At 44.9% G+C, this 21,226-nt stretch overlaps 1 protein-coding gene across 2 annotated transcripts in view; it reads right to left on the bottom strand.

Annotated features, from left to right (window-relative positions):
- Positions 1 to 3,346, bottom strand: part of mpped2a (metallophosphoesterase domain containing 2a) — a 51,383-nt gene extending 48,037 nt beyond the window's left edge. Inside the window, exons 1-2 of one of the 2 annotated variants that reach the window (XM_062392316.1) lie at positions 2,888 to 3,346; positions 162 to 422 (exon numbers count right to left, since the gene is read on the bottom strand). In XM_062392316.1, coding sequence (XP_062248300.1) covers positions 162 to 274 — 113 coding nt within the window. In that variant the 5' untranslated portion in view covers positions 275 to 422; positions 2,888 to 3,346. Of the gene's footprint in view, positions 1 to 161; positions 423 to 1,432; positions 1,609 to 2,887 lie in introns of those variants that run through there. The other variant, XM_062392324.1, reaches the window with a different exon arrangement.
- Between the last annotated feature and the right edge of the window lie 17,880 nt (positions 3,347 to 21,226).

The raw sequence follows: 21,226 nt of genomic DNA, 5'->3' as shown, positions 1-21,226 counted from the left end.
AAACTTCATATAAAACCCCCTAAAAGTTGAATTAAAATATAAATCCATTGTGTTTTTTAATTAAAATAGGCAGAATGCAATTAAGGAAAATTCTGGTATTCCTGATTATAGTTGACAAGCTCCTAGGTGTCCACAGTGTGTGTGTGTGTGTGTGTACTTACATGTGGACATGTGGAGGTTGGAAGCGGCTCTGGTTGATGTTATAGTGTGTGAAGGCCTGTGTGGGGTTGGAGCTGTACTCGTCCACCGCGATGGTCACTTTGCCATGAGCCATCCTTCCGCCGTGTGGACATGAGACGCCGTTCGTTCACCGGGATTCAGCAGCGAGCCGTGCAGCAGTCATCCTTCAGAGCCGCTCAACGAGCCCGGGGGGAGTCTCCCAGCAGCAGCAGCCACCGGCCGACCGACTCGACCACGACAAGCTGCACCGAGAAGAGGGAGACACACACACAGTCACCAGGAGGCATGCACCGAGCGGATCAGCCCACTAACACACATTTCAACTGTTCACAGAATAAAAACCAGGAGGAGATCGACCCTGAGGCTGCGGCAGAGACACAGACAGAGCAGAAATCAAGTGAAGGGGGGGGGGGGGTCTCTTTCTAATAATCAATAGACACAACATGTGTTCTGTAAATATGCATCTACACATTTCTTATTGGGCTTCGGAGAACACAAAGTTCATTTTCATGTCGTGCCACCATTTCAATTTGAAAGACGTCCCTGCAACACCTTGAACAAAACCTCCAACCATTCTTCCTGAAACCCCTAATTAATAAGAAATGCAGTAAAGTGAGCTAAAGCATAATTGGCACATTGACTCAACCTTTCCAAACAATATTCTGCTCATTTAAAAGGATTAAATCGCTTGTTAAAAGGTTTGCAATCCTCTTTTCTTTCCCAACAACTTCACACTAAGACTGCTCAGGCGTCAGATTACAATCTCTAGGCACGTTTTATTTTTTTTTTTTAATTGCTGCTCATAACCTGCTTTGTTTTTTGTAATGCAAACTAATAAATGTAAAAATAAAAGAAATAAAAAAGCCACTGCAGGCATGTCCTCCGAGGCATCAGCCTGTTGGAATTAAAACAAACCTAGAAGGAGACGCTGCAGGTCGCGTCTCCGCTGGTGATCAAATTGTTTCAAAGCCTTTTCAATAAAACATGAAATTCTCCACAACCCATGAAACAGCTTCTGCCTCCCTGCTGACAATTTACCCCGAACACGCAAAAAAAATGGAGCAACAAAAAGGATGTGCTTCTTCAGTCCAGGCCTGGAGCAGTCGCAATAAATCCCACAACTGAACTGCGCTCGTAACAAATTGAATAAAATGCACTTTTTAAATTTTAAATTCAGGAGAAGCAGTAAAAAAAATTAAAAAAAAGGAAAAAGCAGCTGTGGAGGTTTTGCATTTCCCAGGCGCTCACTCACCGGACCTGGCTGTTTGCTCCCTGCGCCTCCTCCTGTCTGACCTCCCTGACTGACAGTAAAGTGGCCACTGTGGGCTCTGACAAGCTTTATATACCAGACCTCCTGCTGCCGCCACAGCCCCACGAGGAGGAAGACGAGGAAGAGGAGGAAGAAGAAGAAGAAGAAAATGCACTTTAATTTTACAAATCTGTCCCCTCTCTCTTTTTGGAGGGAAATCTGCAGCTCCAAAGTTTCATTGAAACGAGCAAAGTAAAAAAAAAAAATATATATATATATATATCCTGAACAACCGCCCCAAACGTAGAGCTAAAGAAAATGTCCTATTTCCACTGAAAAAGAAAATTGATTCATGTTTTCTGGGTCAACCGGTTGCTTCTCCCTGTGACGTGTGCTATGAATTATAGACTGAAAGATTTATGCCAGCCGAGATAGAAGGGTAGGTAAACTCATTTCCAACACACACACACACACACACACATGCACACAGAGACAAAAGTGAGTGTTAAGCAGCTGCACAAAACAACACAACAGTCCTGGAAAGTTCAAATGACGTGTGTCCAGCTCTTGTGAGTCCTTCCTGGGGCCTTCTAGAAATTAATAAAAACAATAATTTGCACACACTTGTCCCTCGATCACTTCTACTGAGGAAACACACACACACACAAATCTGGAGTGCAACTGATGCGGAACCTGGAAAATGTGCAGTTTATTTGCACATGGAGGCCGAAAAAAGAGCTGAGGACGGATTTGTGTGCAGCATGCTTCACTGTGTGAGTGTATGTGTGTGTGTGTCTTTGTGTGTGTGTGTGTGTGTGTGTGTGTGTGTGTGTGCACCTACCTTATGGCTACAGTAACAGCAACTAGCTCTCTAGCTTAGCCTGCTGCTAAACCTGCCCTGGCAATAATACATTTTTATTGCTATTATAGTTTTTTTTATTGCTATACACGGGTTAGCTAATGTAACACAACCAGGCTCCACGCACACACAGACACAGGCAGTGCTGCAGACCCACACCGTGTAGCTAACTTCACGCGGAGGAATTGCTCCGGTGCAGCAGAGGGGGCGAAGGCGAAACAGATTGACCCCGTGTGAGAGCGTGCATGTCGGCTACGCGGTGGGAGGGCGACGCTCCGCGCGCCTGCACAAATCGAACCGACCCACAAAAAAATTAAAAATAATAATAATAAAAAAAATATATTTTTTTAAAAGGATGGAAAAGAGAGAAAGATCCGCGCGATGCTCTCCCTCTCCCTCCTCCTCCCCCGGTGAAAGGCAGCGCAGCGCCGGGGAGGAGGCGGGTGTCACGGCGGCTAACCTCCTGCTCTTCCTCCCGGATGACAAGCCACCTTTCAACCGACGGCTTTGTGTCGGGGATTCCTCCCTCTCCTCCCCGGGTCCGCGCCCTCCCGGCCCCGGTGCTTCCCCCCAACAACAAGGCGGAAAGGTGGCTCTACCTTTGGTGGTTGCTTTTCCAGAAGCGGGTGTTTTTTTGTTTGAATCTGCCCGGAGGTGGAGTGTCGGGTCGGGGTCGCCCTCTACGCGGCGGTGGAGGCGGAGGGACGCGGGTCCATGCGGCGACGGCAGGCGGCAGCAGAAGCCGGAGGTTGCGGCAGTCTGGGCGGGCAGGGCAGAACCTTCGACCCGGCGGGACCTCTCTCCTGTGGGTAGGAACCAGACAAGAGAGCGGAGGAGGAGCAGGAGCAGGAGGAGGAGGGGGGGAGACAGAGAGAGCGAGAGAGAGAGAGAGGGGGAGAGGGGGAGAACCGGAGAGGAGGCAGAGAGACGCAGGCGGACAGCGGGGAGAAGGAGAGCGAGGCTCGGTGCAGTGAGACGGAGCCGCCGCTGGGGTCAGAGAGCACCGGGAGCCGGGAGCGAGCACAACCCCCTGCCACCTCCCCGTGCGCGCGCCTTCACCGGCGGGCACACGCACGGCGAGGAGGCGCGGGAGGAGGAGGAGTTCGTGCAGCGTTCACGTGCTGTGGGAAATAATAACATGCACCTCACACGCACACACATACACACACCAACACACACACACAAACACACACATACAAACACACACATACTAATACATGCTTCAGTATTCAACATGCAGGAAATAATGTAAAATCAGAAATGTACAACATTTATATAATTAATAATTATATTCACTATTAATGAATCCACTTTGTATTTCTATATTTTACGACGTCAACATTTCAGAATCAGAAGATAAGATATAACGTTATAAAAAGGCAAAAGAATACAAATTAAAAGTGCTGAGTATGTACATTATGTACAGAATCATAATCAGGTTTTATTGCCCAAGCAGGTTTACACCATAAAACATATGAAAGTACTATAAACACAAGAGACTTTGGATTTTGCAAAGTTCAGTGATTTGTCCACAGGAAGTTAAAGTGTCACAGACACAGGCAGGAAGCGTCCAGGGAGGATTTTAGTTTTACCAAACAGTTTTAATTCCACAGGCTCATTTAAAGGGTAAAGTTCACCCAAAAATTTGAATTCACTCTTTATCTACTCACCATTATGTCGACACAGTAAATGGTTACTGATTCTTCAAACGTAGTAATAAACAACAGAAAATAAAACACACAAAATGCCTCCGTGCTCATGTTGTGTCATCCTGGTGTCCGGAGGAACAAACATTCACATTCGACATGCAACGGCCTCATTGAAACTGTGAGCCTTCATATCCTCTGATATCGTCCTCCTAGTTATTCAGAGATGAAAACGTGAAGCCAAAAATATCTCAGATACGAACTCTGCCGTCCTGCGCTAACCTCAGCTGCCATCGGTTTTATAAGAGGCCCCTCAAATGACATAAACCATCTTTTAAATACAAATATTTGACGTTCAGTTTTTAGTTTGGTCCGTGTCCCATCCACTGACATGGAGGAGACCGGATTAACAACCTGTACTGCAGCCGGCCACCAGGGGAACAATGGAGATGTTTCACTTACGGGGGGGGCCGCCATGTCAACTATATTCATTCACATTGAACCAAATCAATTCAAACATTTCAAACTGGCCTCATTTGCACTTTGTTCACAAGTTAGCTGGTCACATTCAAGACGTTTGAATTCTCCGATTGGAAAACAAACCCCAGCCTCCGACACCCTGGTCACCTCCTGGAGACACTGGGAATAGAAACATCCTCCTATGTGTTATGTTTGAATCAATGGTTTTCTCTGTGTGTGTCTCTGCCGGCCCTGAAGAAAATGTGTCACTGTGATAGGTTAGCTTCAGGCTGCACGGCTTCATGTCCACGGAGCAAAAAAGGAAGCGTATTGATTTCATCCCATGAAATCTTATGCAGAATTCAATAATGTGGTTGCTGCACCCTGAACTATGCACACACCGCCTTGTTTGTAAACCAGCGTCCACGTGCACTGGAACCAATAGATCGTCTTGATGCTAATAGACAGTAACAGGGGATGTGTTTTTTACTAGTGAATAGGACCTTGGATCACTGTGACACCTGAAGGCCACACGCTCTTTACTCCAGCACCAGGTCACATGCATGCTCCTCTGCAGGAAACCAAATCGTTGACCTGGAATATTTCTCCGTGAGATCACAGATGTGTGGGAAAATGGTGCCAGAGTCTTGAAGGTGCTGTGAAACCTCTGATTAGAGGAAAGCACGGCCCCTTTGGGTTCGCAAGTAAACAATACTAATGAGTACCTGTGGGAGAGCTTCACACAACCTGAACTGGGGCAACACAGATTCCAAACTGGGAGAATCCAGCAAATCGGATGATTGGATGTAAAACACGTGTCCTGGTCAGAAGGTTTAAGTTGCTGACTATCAACTCACTGAATTATAGATGCAGTCTTTGACTTGTAGTTGCTCAAAGAACAAACAAACAAACACCTGATCTGTCTCACGTGTCTTTCTCTCCTGATGTCAAGTATCAGTTTGATAGAGATGAAAACGACCTGTGTTGACTGTGGCTCAGGATCTCAAAGAAACCGGAAGGTAAGAAGCAGGAAACATTAAAGTACAGTTGAGTTAAGAATCTTCTAAGAACTGTTCATGTGCAGTTTTCTGGAGAAGTCCTCGTTGCTACAGACAAACCCGATGTGAATATTGCCTCAGCCTGTCTTTCATGAGTTACCGTCACTATCAGTGTGAGTCTTCACTGTGCCGATATAGAGAAGAATAGATTGTAAACAGGAAGTGCCGCTTCTTCTCTTCATCCCCGACTTAACGTCTGTTTCATATTCTATCCCGTTCAGTTAACACTCAGATGAAAACTGACCCTGTTCATTAGTTCATCCACACAGAGCCTGTTTCCCTCCACTCGGCTGTAATCTCTTAATCCTGTAAAACCTTTTACTAAATATCGCTGCGTGTTTTTGTGTTTTTTTGTTTGTGGCCTTGACTGACTCCATTAAAGTCTTAAATACAGTGTGAGTGTTCAGAGGCATAAAGAATAAATAAAATATGTAAAATACTCACGTTGACATCAACAGCATCAACTCACACGCTGAATAAAGTGTGATGAAACTAATTTGTGAGACGTGCACTGTGCAACATCTACATAATATCATTAATTTAGAAAACACAGTTGTGTATCGTGATAAATCATTTCCTTGTTTTTCTTTTGCGTCACTTTCTGCTGAATGAAGATGAATGATAATGTTGAATCGTTGCCCGTCCCCGAGTTCAGCAGTGATTCAAATCAGTCGGGGGGGGGGGGAGGTGAAAGAATTAATTTGGCAGTGCCAAGGCTATACCTTTTAATACACTGATGGGATTTCTGATGAGAAAAGGCTCCATAATGGACTCATCTGAGGGGCTCGGCCACATTTACATGTCTGCTGGTCGAGGCAGCGCCAGCCTTTTTCTTTTTCTGTCTAATTTTACTGACACGCTTCAATTTCCCGGGGCCATCGGCGCGCCCCCCCGACGCCACAACAGCCCTACCAGTCATTTCCATTTGACTTTTCTCTTATCTGCGCCAAAAAAAAGAAGAAGGCATTTCCATCGACTCGCCGGCGGCTGTTAATGTGAAAGCAGGGTTTAAATTTGATGTGGAGAGGCCACGTTTAAACATTTGACCAGCGTTTGTTCTCCTGGCTGAATATGGAAACTGATGATAGATAGGGGACCAAATGTCAGAGAAGAAATGGCTTTTGCCATGAATGTTTTATTCAGCCCCGTGTCGCCGCGATCACATTTATACAATAGAAAATGTAAATGTTATGCAGAGTATTAAAAGACACTGTATATTTTATGACCTTCTATAAAACAGCAAAATTACTTTCCATCCAAATAAGGCCGAAATGAAACACATATTTAATAGGAGTGTGAAATAGGAGTGGGAGTTGCTTCAGGAGGCAGAGGCTGATATTCACTTAACCCGCCGGCTGAGGCTCTAACCTGCTCAGATTTATGCCGGTCTCCCCAACCCGCCGTGCAGTGGAGAGAGAAGATGGAGGCCTGTCTGTCTGTCAGAGAGGCCCGTCCACAGACAGGCAGGAGTTGGGTTTTTTAAATGTTAATGTCATTCAGATTTATGAGGGTGAGGAGCGCTCGATGCTGTTGATGTCATTGAGATGCACACAGACAGGAAAGTGTTCGCCCGGAGCCCCGGCAGTACTCTGAAGACCCTGAAGCCCGAGCTGCCGCCGCTGGCTCCGGGCGCACGTCGGGAACCCAACGGGAAAAAACCAACACAATCCAGAGAAGATCCAAGGAGACCTCCTCCCCCCCTCCTCCCCCCCTCCTCCACCCTCCTTCCCTTCTCCCACTCAGCCTGGCTGTTATCGGCGAGGAGCAAGAGAAAAAAAAAAATCAAAGCAATATACAAGTTAATTTTATTAGCACATAAAGTGCTTTTGTCCAGTGGAGCTTGAAGAGAAGGAGCGAGCCGGAGTGCAGGAGGGAAGAAAGGCAGAGAGAGACCACACTGGCACCAGAGTGTATTAATTCTCCTCCCTTTCTCCTGCTGGGTTGTGATAGACTGAGTAATATGCAGGCTCACTTTTTATGCCAAAGGCGAGTCGGAGGCTCACAGGAGAGGACTGAGTCAGGCTCTCTCTCTTATCCCCCCCCTCCACAGCTCTTTAAACTTTGCCAATGTTAAACTGTAGAAATAAAACAATCACTTCCTTTTCCCCTGAGATCCTGCTCGGCTCAGCACAGCCCAGCCTGCCCACCTCCACCCCCCCCCCCCTCTCCCTGCACGTGTGTGGAACGGTCGAAACTGTATAAATTAGGCAGACGCCGAGCCGTGCCGGCCTCCGATGCCGAGTGGCCGTGCATTAAATCATGTTAATTGATTAGCTGAAGTTCAGAGGAGGACAACACTGGATTGCACTCAGTCCTCTGCCGCTCTGTTAAAGTGGCCCCGGCTCGTTTCAGGTGACGACCCGGACGCCGGCGACACCGTTAATACACTGTCGCTGCTTTTTATTGCTCCGGTAACTTTCTCTGTCCTCTGCTTGTAGCTGCAGGAATCACCAGGTGCAGGGCAACAGCTCCAAGTGGGTGAGGTCAGAGAAAGGCCAGAGGAAACTGAACTGTACCACCTCCATCTGCAAATGTCTGTGACTGACTCAGTGACGCTATTGGTCGACTGGCTGAGTGTGGGGCTTTCCCATTGGCCATTGCTCTTTCAAAATGAAAGTTAAATTGCATGATCAGGAAGTGCACCTTGTTTTTTTTGGTTGCTCTGATGCTCTGAGCTCTGACATGTTCTCCTCCATTGTGCACGTGCCAGTGAAGCCGGTCAATAAAACATTCACCTCCCGCTGCGATTCAGCTATGGAGGACCATACATGACATAAGTAAAAATAAATAAATAAATAAATGTATAAATAAATACAGAAATAAATAAATAAATGAATAAATAAAAATGGAAATAAATAAATAAATACAGAAATAAATAAATAAATATGTTAATACCAAAAGAAATGTCAAAAGAAATGTCTTAAATATATTTTAACATTTATTTTTTCCCTGATACATTTCCTTTGCATTTGCAGTGTCCTTATGCTAATGAGAAAGGCGGGCCTAACCGCAGTCTCATGCAGGATTGGTCACAGGAGTGTAATGATCCAGCCCTACTACTTCTGCCCTTCAATGCTGGTGTCCAGTAGCTGTTTGCAGCGTTGAGCCAGTTCACACTTAAAATGAACTAGTTCAAGTTCAGAGGGTTAGTTAAGGTTATTTTTTATTGGGATGATTTAGGTGTCAGTAGTCCTGACTGTGAGCGTCACGTCTCGTGTTGTACTGAGCACAAGGAGCGAGCCGAGAGGAGGAGGAGGAAACAGAAACTCCAGCTCGGTACAAACCACCTGCAGCCTCTGCTCTGATCATGAAGACGCTGATCTCTGAGCAGATGTGACCAGAGAAACTCTTTGTTTCCACTGTTTCCACTGTTCCACAGAATCACTAACTGGCTGCTTCACGGTGAAGAGATCAAGTCTCAGTCACTGCCTGTGTCTCTGAGCGATTGTGTGGCGGAGCGCAGGGGCTGTGTGTGTGTAGCTCAGTTGACCAATCCTGCTCGAGACTGAGGTTAGGCCCGCCTTTCTCATTAGCATAAGGACACTGAAATCGAAAAATAAAAGTTGGAATAAATGTGGAAATAAATAAATAAATATGGAAATAAATGCAGAATTAAATAAATCAATGTCTTAAACTTATTTCCACATTTCTTTATTTATTTCCACTTTTATTGCAACTTTTATTTATTTCCACATTTATTTATTTCCACATTTCAGTGTCCTTATGCTAATGAGAAAGGCGGGCCTAACCTCAGTCTCGAGCAGGATTGGTCAACTGAGCTACACACACACACACAGCCCCTGCGCTCCGCCACACAATCGCTCAGAGACACGGGCAGTGACTGAGACTTGATCTCTTCACCGTGAAGCAGCCAGTTAGTGACTCTGTGGAACAGTGGAAACAGTGGAAACAAAGAGTTTCTCTGGTCACATCTGCTCAGAGATCAGCGTCTTCATGATCAGAGCAGAGGCTGCAGGTGGTTTGTACCGAGCTGGAGTTTCTGTTTCCTCCTCCTCCTCTCGGCTCGCTCCTTGTGCTCAGTACAACACGAGATGTGACGCTCACAGTCAGGACTACTGACACCTAAATCATCCCAATAAAAAATAACCTTAACTAACCCTCTGAACTTGAACTAGTTCATTTTAAGTGTGAACTGGCTCAACGCTGCAAACAGCTACTGGACACCAGCATTGAAAGGCAGAAGTAGTAGGGCTGGATCATTACACTCCTGTGACCAATCCTGCATGAGACTGCGGTTAGGCCCGCCTTTCTCATTAGCATAAGGACACTGCAAATGCAAAGGAAATGTATCAGGGAAAAAATAAATGTTAAAATATATTTAAGACATTTCTTTTGACATTTCTTTTGGTATTAACATATTTATTTATTTATTTCTGTATTTATTTATTTATTTCCATTTTTATTTATTCATTTATTTCTGTATTTATTTATACATTTATTTATTTATTTATTTTTACTTATGTCATGTATGGTCCTCCATATTCAGCTGGCAGAAGATATATAAACCAAATACAAATTAATATAAAATTAAAAAAGATCATCTTGTTTCATTTTCCTTTTACAAAGTTACAGTTTGATTGTTTGTTGCGAAGTCACAACTTTATAAATTTCCTATGTGTGCAAAAAAATGCTGATTATTTAGATTTCTCTCACACTACCTGGCTCGACTGTTCGGCTAGTATATAGAATATTGAATGTATACAGTGGGGGGAGTATTTCTAGGTGGTACAACGTGTATTATGGAAATCGATGCAGCTATGCCCTTAATTTCTACAGCATAAAAAATTCACATTAGAAGAATTTGGGAAAATGATGTAGTGTAGAGGGTGCAGGACGAATTCAGCTGAATTTATAAATTCTATTAATATTTATAGTACTGCTCTACATTTCCTCGCTCAATACCCCAACTGGGTTTCCATCTTTTAGGATTAAAAATCAAGGTAATTCAAGTTCTTAATTCACATGTTCTTTTGGCAGGAGTTAGTTCATCTTAGACACAACACTGAGACGTGTTACACAGGGCTACTCCCATAATGCAATTCATCAAATGTTCAGGTGGAGACATGTTTAAGGAAAAGGGTTTAGGCAAGGACAGAGAGAGAGAGAGAGAGAGAGAGAGAGTGTGTGTGTGTGTGTGTGTGTGTGTGTGTGTGTGATCCGCCCAGCTTGAGTCAGATACTGGACATGAACTGTGCATGTTTGGATTTGTTGTTTTTCTGGTTTTCAGTGCAAATAGTCTGAAGTTTATCTGTGAAATTTTAAAGAATTGCATTTACAAAAAGAACTTCTCATTCGCCTTGAGACCACTGAAGAGTGTGCGTTGTGTCTGAACTCTGTGTAATTAACACTTAAATACACAAAAACCTGTGTAAACTGCAGACAGACAAATACCGAACAGAAAAGGCTGTTGCAGGTTCATATACGTCACATAAAGACCATGGAAACAAATCAAATATTGTTTAAAATTATTGCATAATAGTCAATACAAAGTGATTATTTCCCGAACCTCTGTGTGTCCTTTAAGTTTCATGAGAACAATGTGTTCTTTTAAAAGAACTTCATATTCTCACTCACACTCTCACATGTGAGAGCTGCAGCCACAGTCTGGAAAACATTCTGAATAAATTATTAAAGGAAGCAGAGAACTGTCTGGACAACTTCTTCCATTCTGAGGATACGTTTAATTAAGACGTCTGGCGAGTTGCACAAATGTTCCTACAGGACGAATCAGGAAGATGAAGCTCCGGTTAATTATGATGTTAATTAATTTGTGGTGATGTAATGTTGATTAATGGTTAGTTGTTGTTTAACGGCTGTGTTGACCGTGGCCACAGAAAGGTTGTGGTTTTGGTTTAATATTTTAAAAGTGACTTGAGTGATTAAACACAGTTAAAGATTGAAAAGACGGACACTAGATGGGACGTGGTCACAATCTCTGGGTCCTGATCGGAGAAGCTACTTTATTAACCCTGAACTCTTACTTACCTACTCAAATTTCACAATAAAAGGAATTATAATTGTGAGATGTATTTGGTCTATGAGGAAATCTATCAGTTGCAATTCCATGTTTTTTCCACTAGGAGAATTTGCAAGGAACCTTTGTTTGTTTTGCTGCAGCCAACTTTCTAACTGCTTCAATGATTTTTTTGGGAACGGATGAAAAACCACATCAGGGAAACATTTGCTTCCACGTCTGACTCAGTGGTTCTTCACTCAGAAACAGCATTTACTCCAAAAAGCATTTCCCAGCGCAGCTTATATTCATCTGTGACTTCTTGGGGCTACTGCAAAGCCTGGGCACACACACACACTTTTATATAGATACAGATATTTATATTAAAGTGTGATTTGTATTTCTCTTTGCATGATACAAGTCATTGTTATCTGACTCTCATCTCAAAGAAAGTAAACTGAACATCCGATGAGAGAAGTCTCGTCGTTGTCAACATCTTTATTTAAATACAAAGCAAACTGTCCGTTCAGTTTCTTGCACCAGAGCCTGATGAGCATCAACCTGCAGGAGCCGGTGGTTGTTCCTGATTCAGGAGAGAGAAGAGCGCTTAACCTCCTGCAGGATGCCACGTCTCTGTGTGGCGTGCATGAATGTGGCAGCCATGTTGGGCTCTGATGCGCCACAACCTCTCTGAGTAAATGTATCCGCAGTGTGTGTGTGTGTGTGTGTGTGTGTGTGTGTGTGTGTGTGTGTGTGTGTGTGTGAGCCTCGTACAGCAGTCTAGGATGCGTATCATTGCTCTGTTCCCTGCTGTGAAAGTTGATGGGGTTTCCCACCGAGGACGTGCAAAATGATCCTGGCAAGTGATTTGTGTGTGTGAGTGTGAGTGTGTGTGAGCGTGTGTAGGTGTGTGAGAGAGAGAGCGGGAGCAGACTACAATGTGTAGTTTGACATTATGTGTGTGTTAGCATTATGCTGGAGCAGGTGAGAGAGGGGGCGAGTCTGATTGAAAACCCGGCCTCACGCTGCGGCTCTCATTCTACCTCACACCTTCATGGAAACCCGTTTGATTGATGCTGTGTGACTCCATTCAGGGTCCCTCAATTTTCTAAACTCCACTTTCCTCCGGTCAGTTGTGTCTCACTCCGTCCTTTTCGAGGGGGGGGGGCTCGCGCTGCAACTCACATAAACATATGCAAATTAGCCAAAAGACATATTTACATATTTAACACATCCAGGGAGTCACGTGTTGAAGACCAAATAAATACAATCTGGAGGGGGGGGGGGGTTAAACATCCTTGAACACACGTGGAGACATGACATGTTGTTGTTAATCGCTCATCACTGATGTTGTAAAATGAGTACACAATGGTTGTGTCCCAGGTCAGGCGCCGTCTCCTGCAGAGGACCCAGTCCACCCGGCACACAAGACCGCAAAGGCCAAACCCAAATGGGACGGTCTGGGGGACGTTCCATGTCACCAGCTTGTCCCTTATTATTATCATTATTATTATTATTATCGTTCATTTTTTTATTATTATTATTATTATTATTGCAGTTCCTATCAACAGAACTGCAGTTGGACTCCACGAGAGAGTTTCAGTGCCCCCTTGGATTTCCAACTTGTGCAATTCTCTGTTCAGTTGAGCTGAAGCCGGAGACGTTCAATATGTGAAGTGCAATGAATCCCGGGAAAGGTTGGGGGGGGGGGGGGGGGGGGGGTGATGACGCATTCGAAGGAGCCTCAGAAATGGGAGGATCTCTAACAAGTGTCCAGAGGATGCAAATTCTGCATTTTACTATAATGTTACAATCGTTTGTATTATAATATTATACATTATATTATTTTAACTTTCTTATGAATCAGTACCAATATCAATGATATATATTTCTGCACATATACACAAATTACTATTTTTATTTCAAATGGACACATATTTCTAAATGGAATTAAAAATATATAAATCATACTCTATAGAAGTTGCAGCTTGATAAACTTGGATTCCCGGCACAAATGTAAATACGGTAGTATTACGGTATTTTCTTTTCATTGGACCAGAGAGTTCTAGAAAGAAAAAGTTTTAGGAAGATGATTTACTGTAGAAAGTTGTGCAGGCATTGAATCCTCGCTGGCGGAGCGGGGCAGGCGGGGGGGCACGGGCCGCTGAGCCGGGAGTGAATTACGGCAGCTCTCCGGAGAGATATTGAATCTTCAGGTAATTCAGGATCCAAGCGGAGCCGAGCGCGCGGCAGGAAGCCAGGAACTCCTCGGGCGACAGTCTGAGGAAGAGCAAACCGGAGTGAGTCTCGAGCAGAAAGAGGCAGAAACCTGAGAAGAAGAAACCTGCAGCGCCTGATCTGAGAGATTTGGTTCGTTTCGGTGTAAAGAAGTGAAGCCGAGGTCATTTTCTTCTGCTTGGGGCGAGTCAGGTCATTGAAATGCTCCTGCACCAGTTCACCCACCAGTGGAAACTCAGGCTGCATCTGTACTTTACTACGTATAAATGAAAACAGCCTCAGCTTTAATCCCCACCCATGAGGAGCGTGACCACTAACATGCACTGGGCTGTGAACTGGAGAGTTCTCTAATATCATCTCATCTCCTACACGTGTACACAGGGAATCTAACTGCACAACATTTGTCGGCAAAGACAAGTGGGTCAGTAACACACTGATTCTCCATGTCTTGTTCTGCACCGGTGGCCGAGGATGATGCTGGTTGTGTTCTTCCTGAAGGGAGGTGGGGGGGGGGTCATGTGATCGGCGAAGGACTGAAAAGATCCAATCAGCAAGAGGTTGTGAGCGTCATGGGTTCCAAACATCTTCATGTGGCCACATCCAGATTAAAACGGGGCCAACAGAGTTTCTAAACTTTGCTTTAAGGCTGATGAAGACTTGATGGAGAGAAGAATGGATGAAGCCTTGAAAGTTTAGATTGTCAGGTGTGAAATGTGTAGCTTTTTTGTGTCTTCATTTCAAGAATCATCAGTTTTTTTCCATGGTGTGAACACTACAAATAATCAAAGAGTTAAATATGACAAAGACCAGATTGATCCAGTCCCGACAGATCAACCAGTTTGGACCCTGCTGGGTTCTGGTCTGGGTACCAGGAGGCTTCACTTCATACACTGTGCACACGCTTGTAGCATGAGGAGTTTGCTTGAGGTGATCAGGAGGAAACAACTGCTCCGTCCGTCCCTGGATGGAGTGGATGGTGTTTTTTCCGTTGGACAGGAGAGGGAGAAGTGGTGGAGGTGTGTAGAGTCCGCCCACCGCTCCATGTTTTATCTTCTGTCACCGAGCTTTCAGTGCTGCGCTCCGCCTCCCAATGATTTACTGTCATACAGCAGCCTCGTCACTGCACGGAGGGAGTGTGTGTGTGTGTCTGTGTGTGTGTGTGTGTGTGTGTGTCACAGCAGCAACAGAAATTGATGGCGTGAGATACATGGGAATCGAATGATGTACAACGTGTCTGTCCAGGACAAACTAATTATGTAACCAAAAAACAGATCATTCAATCGACGTCTATGAAACATTCACTGTCTCGTACGACTCTGGAGAAACTCTGGATTTGAGTTCCCTGCTGCTACAGAATGAAATCCTCCCTCACGGAGACTCGGCTCATTTCTAGAATATAATTCAGACTACGTTACTTTATAATTAGTGAATTTAAGCCCGATGTTTGAGGACAGAGGGGACGGATTGTGGCGATGATGTCATACACACACAAAAAATCCTGGAGCTCCTCCATACGCGGGGGGGGGGGGGGGGGTGTAATGGACAACCACAAGGGCACGGTGACAGCAGCCGATGTGGTTTTTACTGGGATCCATTCAAATAAAACTCACTTGGATGGAATTGAGAGGAGACGTGTGGGGACGGTGATATCAGCCAGCAGCATGAATCATATAAAGATGGACCACATGGCGCTAAAGCCCAGTTATCTTCATCGCCCCCTGGTGGCTGGCGACAGTGAAGGCCGTGTAAACTCCACGTTAGCAGGTGGGACCAAACAATGTTTTTCCCAAAGATGGTTTTCTGTAGTTCTAATCATACTTTGTGCAATTTGGTGCAGTTCTATTGTATTTAAAGATTATTATAGAATGAAATGAGATATTAAATGTTATTATCTTTTTCTCCTGCTCCTCCTGCTTTAATTCTATTTTTCATTGTCAATTAATAAGTTACCTAACTTAAGTTTTGAAAAAGTGCTTTGAAGCTAAGTTATTTACTTATGTTTGGCTATTTTTATTAATCCAGTGATTTAATTAATTTAATAAATGTACAGTTATGTGTATTATAGTTTAATAACATATTGCACACGATGCACGTTCTTCTTTGTGTGGTGGATTTATCCTTCAGTGACATTTTGAGATGATGTATATTTAATGCAGTTGTACTTTAAAAGGAATCCGGCCAGATGCTGCATTTGTGTCTCCTCACACATGTTGCGTGTAAAGCGTGTGATATAATGCAAACTAAGTGAATTCAGCCTATCTCTCTCTCTCTCTCTCTCTCTCTCTCTCTCTCTCTCTCTCTCTCTCTCTCCACACATGCACACGCTGTCACCACCAGCTCTGTCTCCCTGGTTTCCAGTGAATCCGATAGGCTGCCCAGTCCCCATGAAGGAGATTACACAAATTTATGCAAAGCCCATAAATGATTTATACTGCAGAGCACAACAAAGGCCTTTTTTTACAACACGGCGGACAAGCCGCAGAGCGAGAGGGAGAAACCCGGAGACCTGCCCTGCTCCTCAGCCGCTCCTCTGATTGGTCAGACGGCTTTTTGAGGAGACGCAATAAAACATGATGGAATTTGTGCTTTTTGTTGGTTTTTGTTGTGATGATTAAACTATTGGCTGATCTAAAAAATGCAAGGAAGTGCACGATGGCGGCTTCTCCTGCTGCACACAGAACAGCTATTGTGGCCGATGGCTCTGCCAGGCAGGCGGCAGAGTGCAGCTCCATTCAGCGCAGCACTCACTGTTGGCCTTGGGTCTATGTTTGGACAGAGCTTTTAAGCACTCTCATGTCCTGCGTGCACGTGTGTGTGTGTGTGTGTGTGTCTGGGAGTTCTTTATGGAGGGGGGTTAAAAGGCGGGGATGTGTTCAAGCTCTTCCCACCTCCTATGGCATTGCCCCCCCCCCCCCCCCCCCAGGACCCAACGCGTGGCTGGGTTTATACACTATTCATAAAGACCACTGTGGGAGAGGAAAATGGTCCCATTATATCCCAGCTATAATGGGATGTATTTGTATTTTGGCCCTGAGTGGGTTTGTATGCATCTGTGTGTCCATTTGTGTGTGTGTGTTTGTGTTTGTGTGTGTGAGTCACATACACAACGTAATTGATTGCGTGTACAGGGCTTTGTAGCGCCTTGATATTGATTGAAGACTGAATGGAATCATTGTTTTCATTGCTCAGCTAAACCTGGAATGTAATTTCAAGAAATAGTCGGACTCTATGTTTTAAGGAATATGTGAAGTCGGAGAGTTGGACGAGTGTTTTCATCACAGAAACACACAAACACACAAACAAACAAACACACAAACACATTTCATTCAGTACCACATAGCTGCTTTAGCCTTTGAAAAAAAAACAAACACTGTACGTAGGTTCTTCTAAAGCACAAATATTCACACACACAATGTGATTTGAACCCGGCCGGTGCCTGTATTTGACCTCTGCCCCTTGTGGCTTGGGAGGGAAACTGGTTTGCAGTGCGTGTTGTGGTGAAAGAATCTTCTGCAGTAACAAACACACACGTGAAAGTTCCTGCACATTGTCGATGGACGGTGTTCGGCTTCGGGATGTCCACCATGTTCCAGCAGCCTCCCCCAAACGTCCACTTGAAGGAACATATGGCGTCTTCGTCTGTGATTGGCTTCGTGGTTTCTTCTAACCTACCTACCGTGGTTCTAACTCCGCCCCCCTCAGACCCCCCCGCTGGCTCTCAAACCACAGATTGGAGGAATCCTCTCCTCAGGTCAGTGGTCCTGCCCGACATCAGTGCTGCGTGTTCCCGTCCTGAGCACTGCCATAGCTGACCACTGGACTGTGTCCGACCCCCCCCCATACACATCCAGTTCCCATCCATACACTGTTACCAGGTGCTGAGCCCCCCCACTGTCCCCTCTGCTCCGTCACCCCTCCTCTCCCCTCCGCCCCTCTAACCCTGTCCTTCAGACAGCATTGTCTGGACGAACAATGGAGTCATTGTTACCTCAAGGTGGCGAATTGTGAGGGGTGTTCACGAGGGGCTGCAGAGGTGACCCTGACAGTGTAACTCAGCACCCCCCCTCACCTCCCAACACACACACACACACACATGCACAGTGCAGTGCACGGTTCCCAAACTTTGGCGCTCTATCTGGGCTTCAGGTCACAGGGGGCATGCAGGGCAGGTGGGGCAGAGTGTGTGTGTGTGTGTGTGTGTGTGTGTGTGTGTGTGTGTGTGTGTGTGTGTGTGTGTGTGTGTGTGTCTGTGTGTGTCTGTGTGTGTCTGTGTGTGTGTGTGTGCAAAGACTGTAAACGAAGACAGACGCAATGTCTTCTCCCCAAAACTGAAGCGGCAGCATCGCCTTATGGTAGCTGGCTCCGCCCCCTCCTCCATGTTAGCAGATGGGAAATGGACCAAACTAAAGAATCTAAGTTTACACGTCAAATAAACTTTTCTGAAATAGGGTTTCTGTCATTTTAGATATTTCTAATCACAGAGGTTCTTGGTCAAGTTTGGTCTTCATTTGTTATTTGATGATACAAAAATGTGGTTAAAGGTCTTTGATTGAAAGCAGAGACTGACTCATGATTGGTCGAGAGGGTTCATTCTTGGGACTTTAACACCGTGGCTCCTCCCCCTAATCTCTACTGCACAGAATCTGGCTCCTGGGGATGTAACAGACACAAGATGGCCGCTGATGGCTTCCTGTCTGGACAGTGGGACGAGGTGGAGACGCATGTTTACTCTCATTGAGCTTCTCGAAGGACGTTCACACTTCTGCAGAACCTTTAAATAAATATGTCCACACAGGGTTTACTGTGTGAAGCTCAGACTCATTTGAAAAGTCAGCTCCTCACTTTACTTTTGTTTTTATGTGCTGAGTCTGTGGACCCTTTCCAGTGCAGTTAATGGTTTTCATTAGTAACCGGGTTCCACCACAGGACGAGTCCCAGTGCTCCTGCCCATGTTTCCAGTTTAAACTCTTTCTGTGTCTCTGAACTGTTCCGACAGGGGGGGGGGGGGGGGGGGGTTGTCAGCTGTTCACAGACTACATGGGACATACGGTGTAATCTTTCCAACATGTCAGCCTGTCACACGGGTCGTTTTTCACTTGGTCGTGCGGGGAAATGACTTCACAAGTCGTTATGAAGATCCCGAGTCCCCTCAGCCTGCTCCCTGGTCCCTGTTGGTTTTTAATGTGTTGGAGTGATCTCAGCATTAAGGAGACACGTGAGAGGAGTTTGAAAATCAAGTTCACGGACGATGTAACGTGTCGAAGTCTTATTCACGTTATGCAGCAAACGAAAATGAATAATTGTGATTCGTTATCGTCGTCCACAATAAGGGATCGATTCAAACAGTGGAGGGAATAAACCACTGAACGGCTACTGGGTCAGACACAGTTTGAACTGGGAGTTAAAACCCAGACGGACCAAACCACAGGTGAAGAGGATGTGATGCTAGTGACCAAGATGAAACGACCTGTTCCCTTGAATAAAATTGGCAAAGTTTGAATATTTTTGGAGAAGTCAATAATAATAATTGCAGATTAGATCCTAAAGCAAACATCAGTTGATTTTAAAACTCAGGTAAACTTCGTCTGGTGCGTGTTTATGTGTGACATCACTTTCCTTTTCGAAAACAGTGAGGGAAGTTAATAAAACATAAAAACACAACTATTGAAATCTAATTTCCACTCTAACAGGAACATCACTCACACAGGTGGAATATTTTTGGTTCTTTGAATGATGTTAAAACACGATGAATTCCTTTTTAAATGACTCGATCCTCAGGTTTTGGTTTGATATCATCATCCTCCGCCGCATCTCCAGCCATCAAACCCCCCGACAGCCAGACTGAGAACTTGTATTTCCTGCCCAGAGTCTAATCCAACGTTTCCTCTCTGCGGGGGGGGGGGGGTCGGGCTCTGTGATGTCAGGGCGAAGACGGACGACCCATCTGCCCGTCTCCTCCCGTCGAATACCAGGCGATCGTCTTACAGGCACAGGCAGCTCCCTGTCAGTCCGTCCCATCTTCCTGTCGGACCGAGGACGAAGGGGAAACAGAGTCGTCTTTGTCGAGTTGTATCTCGCTGTCTAGTGGGGGGGGGGGGGGGGGGGGGCTGGCTTCCTGTGCCCAGGAACACAACTGCTCAGTGATGGTATGTGGCTTGTAAAAATGTTTATATACATCATTCTAATGTCTGCTTTTTTATATATATATATCTATAGAACATCTAAACTGATAATTCTGGTTTATCAGAAATCAAGAAAGGAAAAAGATTGATTATAACTTAGCGTTAAATAGAGTTTATACATCTACCAAGTCCAAACAGTCGCTTAGATCCAATCAAGCTGCAGCACATCCCACACACTCACAGACAGCAGTCTTCTGAATGTGACTGATTATTAATTAAATCAAAATCAAGATTATTCTCTGGGAAATTAGTGAGAATCAAAACAAAAGTCGACGGTGCAGAGAGACATTAAAAAACGTTGTGTTCATCCTACCTGGTTAATCTGAAGAAACATAATTTACTTTATCACTGTTCACTTGTGGTTTATATAAACGTTTAAGAGATTTACTGATTAAACGACTTCATACATTAAACAACCGACACATTCTTCAGACCGAAGTTCACAACTTTTCAAAATAAAAGCTCTAATTCCGCACAGTATAAAGCATTGCATCAAGAGATCTGCACCTGTCACGTGTCTGTGTGTGTGTGTGTGTGTGTGGGTGTGTGTGTGTGTGTGTGTGTGTGTGTGTGTGTGTGTGTGTGTGTGTGTGTGTGTGTGTGTGTCTGTGTCTGTCCGAAATATACAAATAATCCAAATTCTCCCTGTAGTGTCAAACTGCACTTGTTGTTACCACTAAAATCTTAAACACCACAACTTTAAAATGGTCTTTGCTTCTTCTTTTCTTGGGTCTTCTTTATTCTTTCTTTAAAAAAAAGAGAGAGAGATAAAATCAGTTCTGTTGTCATGTCGTCTTTTCCGAACTCTCAGGAACTCCGGGAAAAGTCACGAGTTTGTCTCGATGACGTCCACCACTCAGAGACAGACAGAAGACACGAGCAATAGCTGCTGATGTCATCAGGCGCGTGACCTCACCACCGAGGTCACACTGGGAGTAAGGGTTGACGTGGGAGGAGACGTGGGAGGAGACGAGGTCACCGGCTAATTAGAGATCTAAAACACTGAGCGGGTCAGAGGGTCACATGACATCATCGGGACACATCAGTATATTGTAAAACGCCAAGTATTGAAGTGAGCTGTGACCTTTGACCCGCGGTGAACCAGGTGATTAGCTGGGGTAGATCATGAAACGTCTCTCTACCTCACGAGGTGGTCTCCCGCTCGGCCTCCTGGAACACGTCGTTGTGTTGTGGTGATTTTCAAAATGATGAAAATGGAAGTTTATCATCTGTCACGTGAGCGGAAAGTGGACGAGATGAAAACCACGAGTGAGGAGATTCACTCCTGTGTTGACGAGCACCGGTTAGACTCTTCTTCACACTAACGGCAGCTGAGGCTCATGGGTATTTTAATATGTAGGGGTTTCTAACCAGATATAGA

The sequence above is a fragment of the Platichthys flesus genome, chromosome 1, assembly GCF_949316205.1.
Source record: "Platichthys flesus chromosome 1, fPlaFle2.1, whole genome shotgun sequence".
Taxonomy (NCBI): Eukaryota; Metazoa; Chordata; class Actinopteri; order Pleuronectiformes; family Pleuronectidae; genus Platichthys; species Platichthys flesus.
This window is presented reverse-complemented; position numbering and strand designations above follow the sequence as displayed.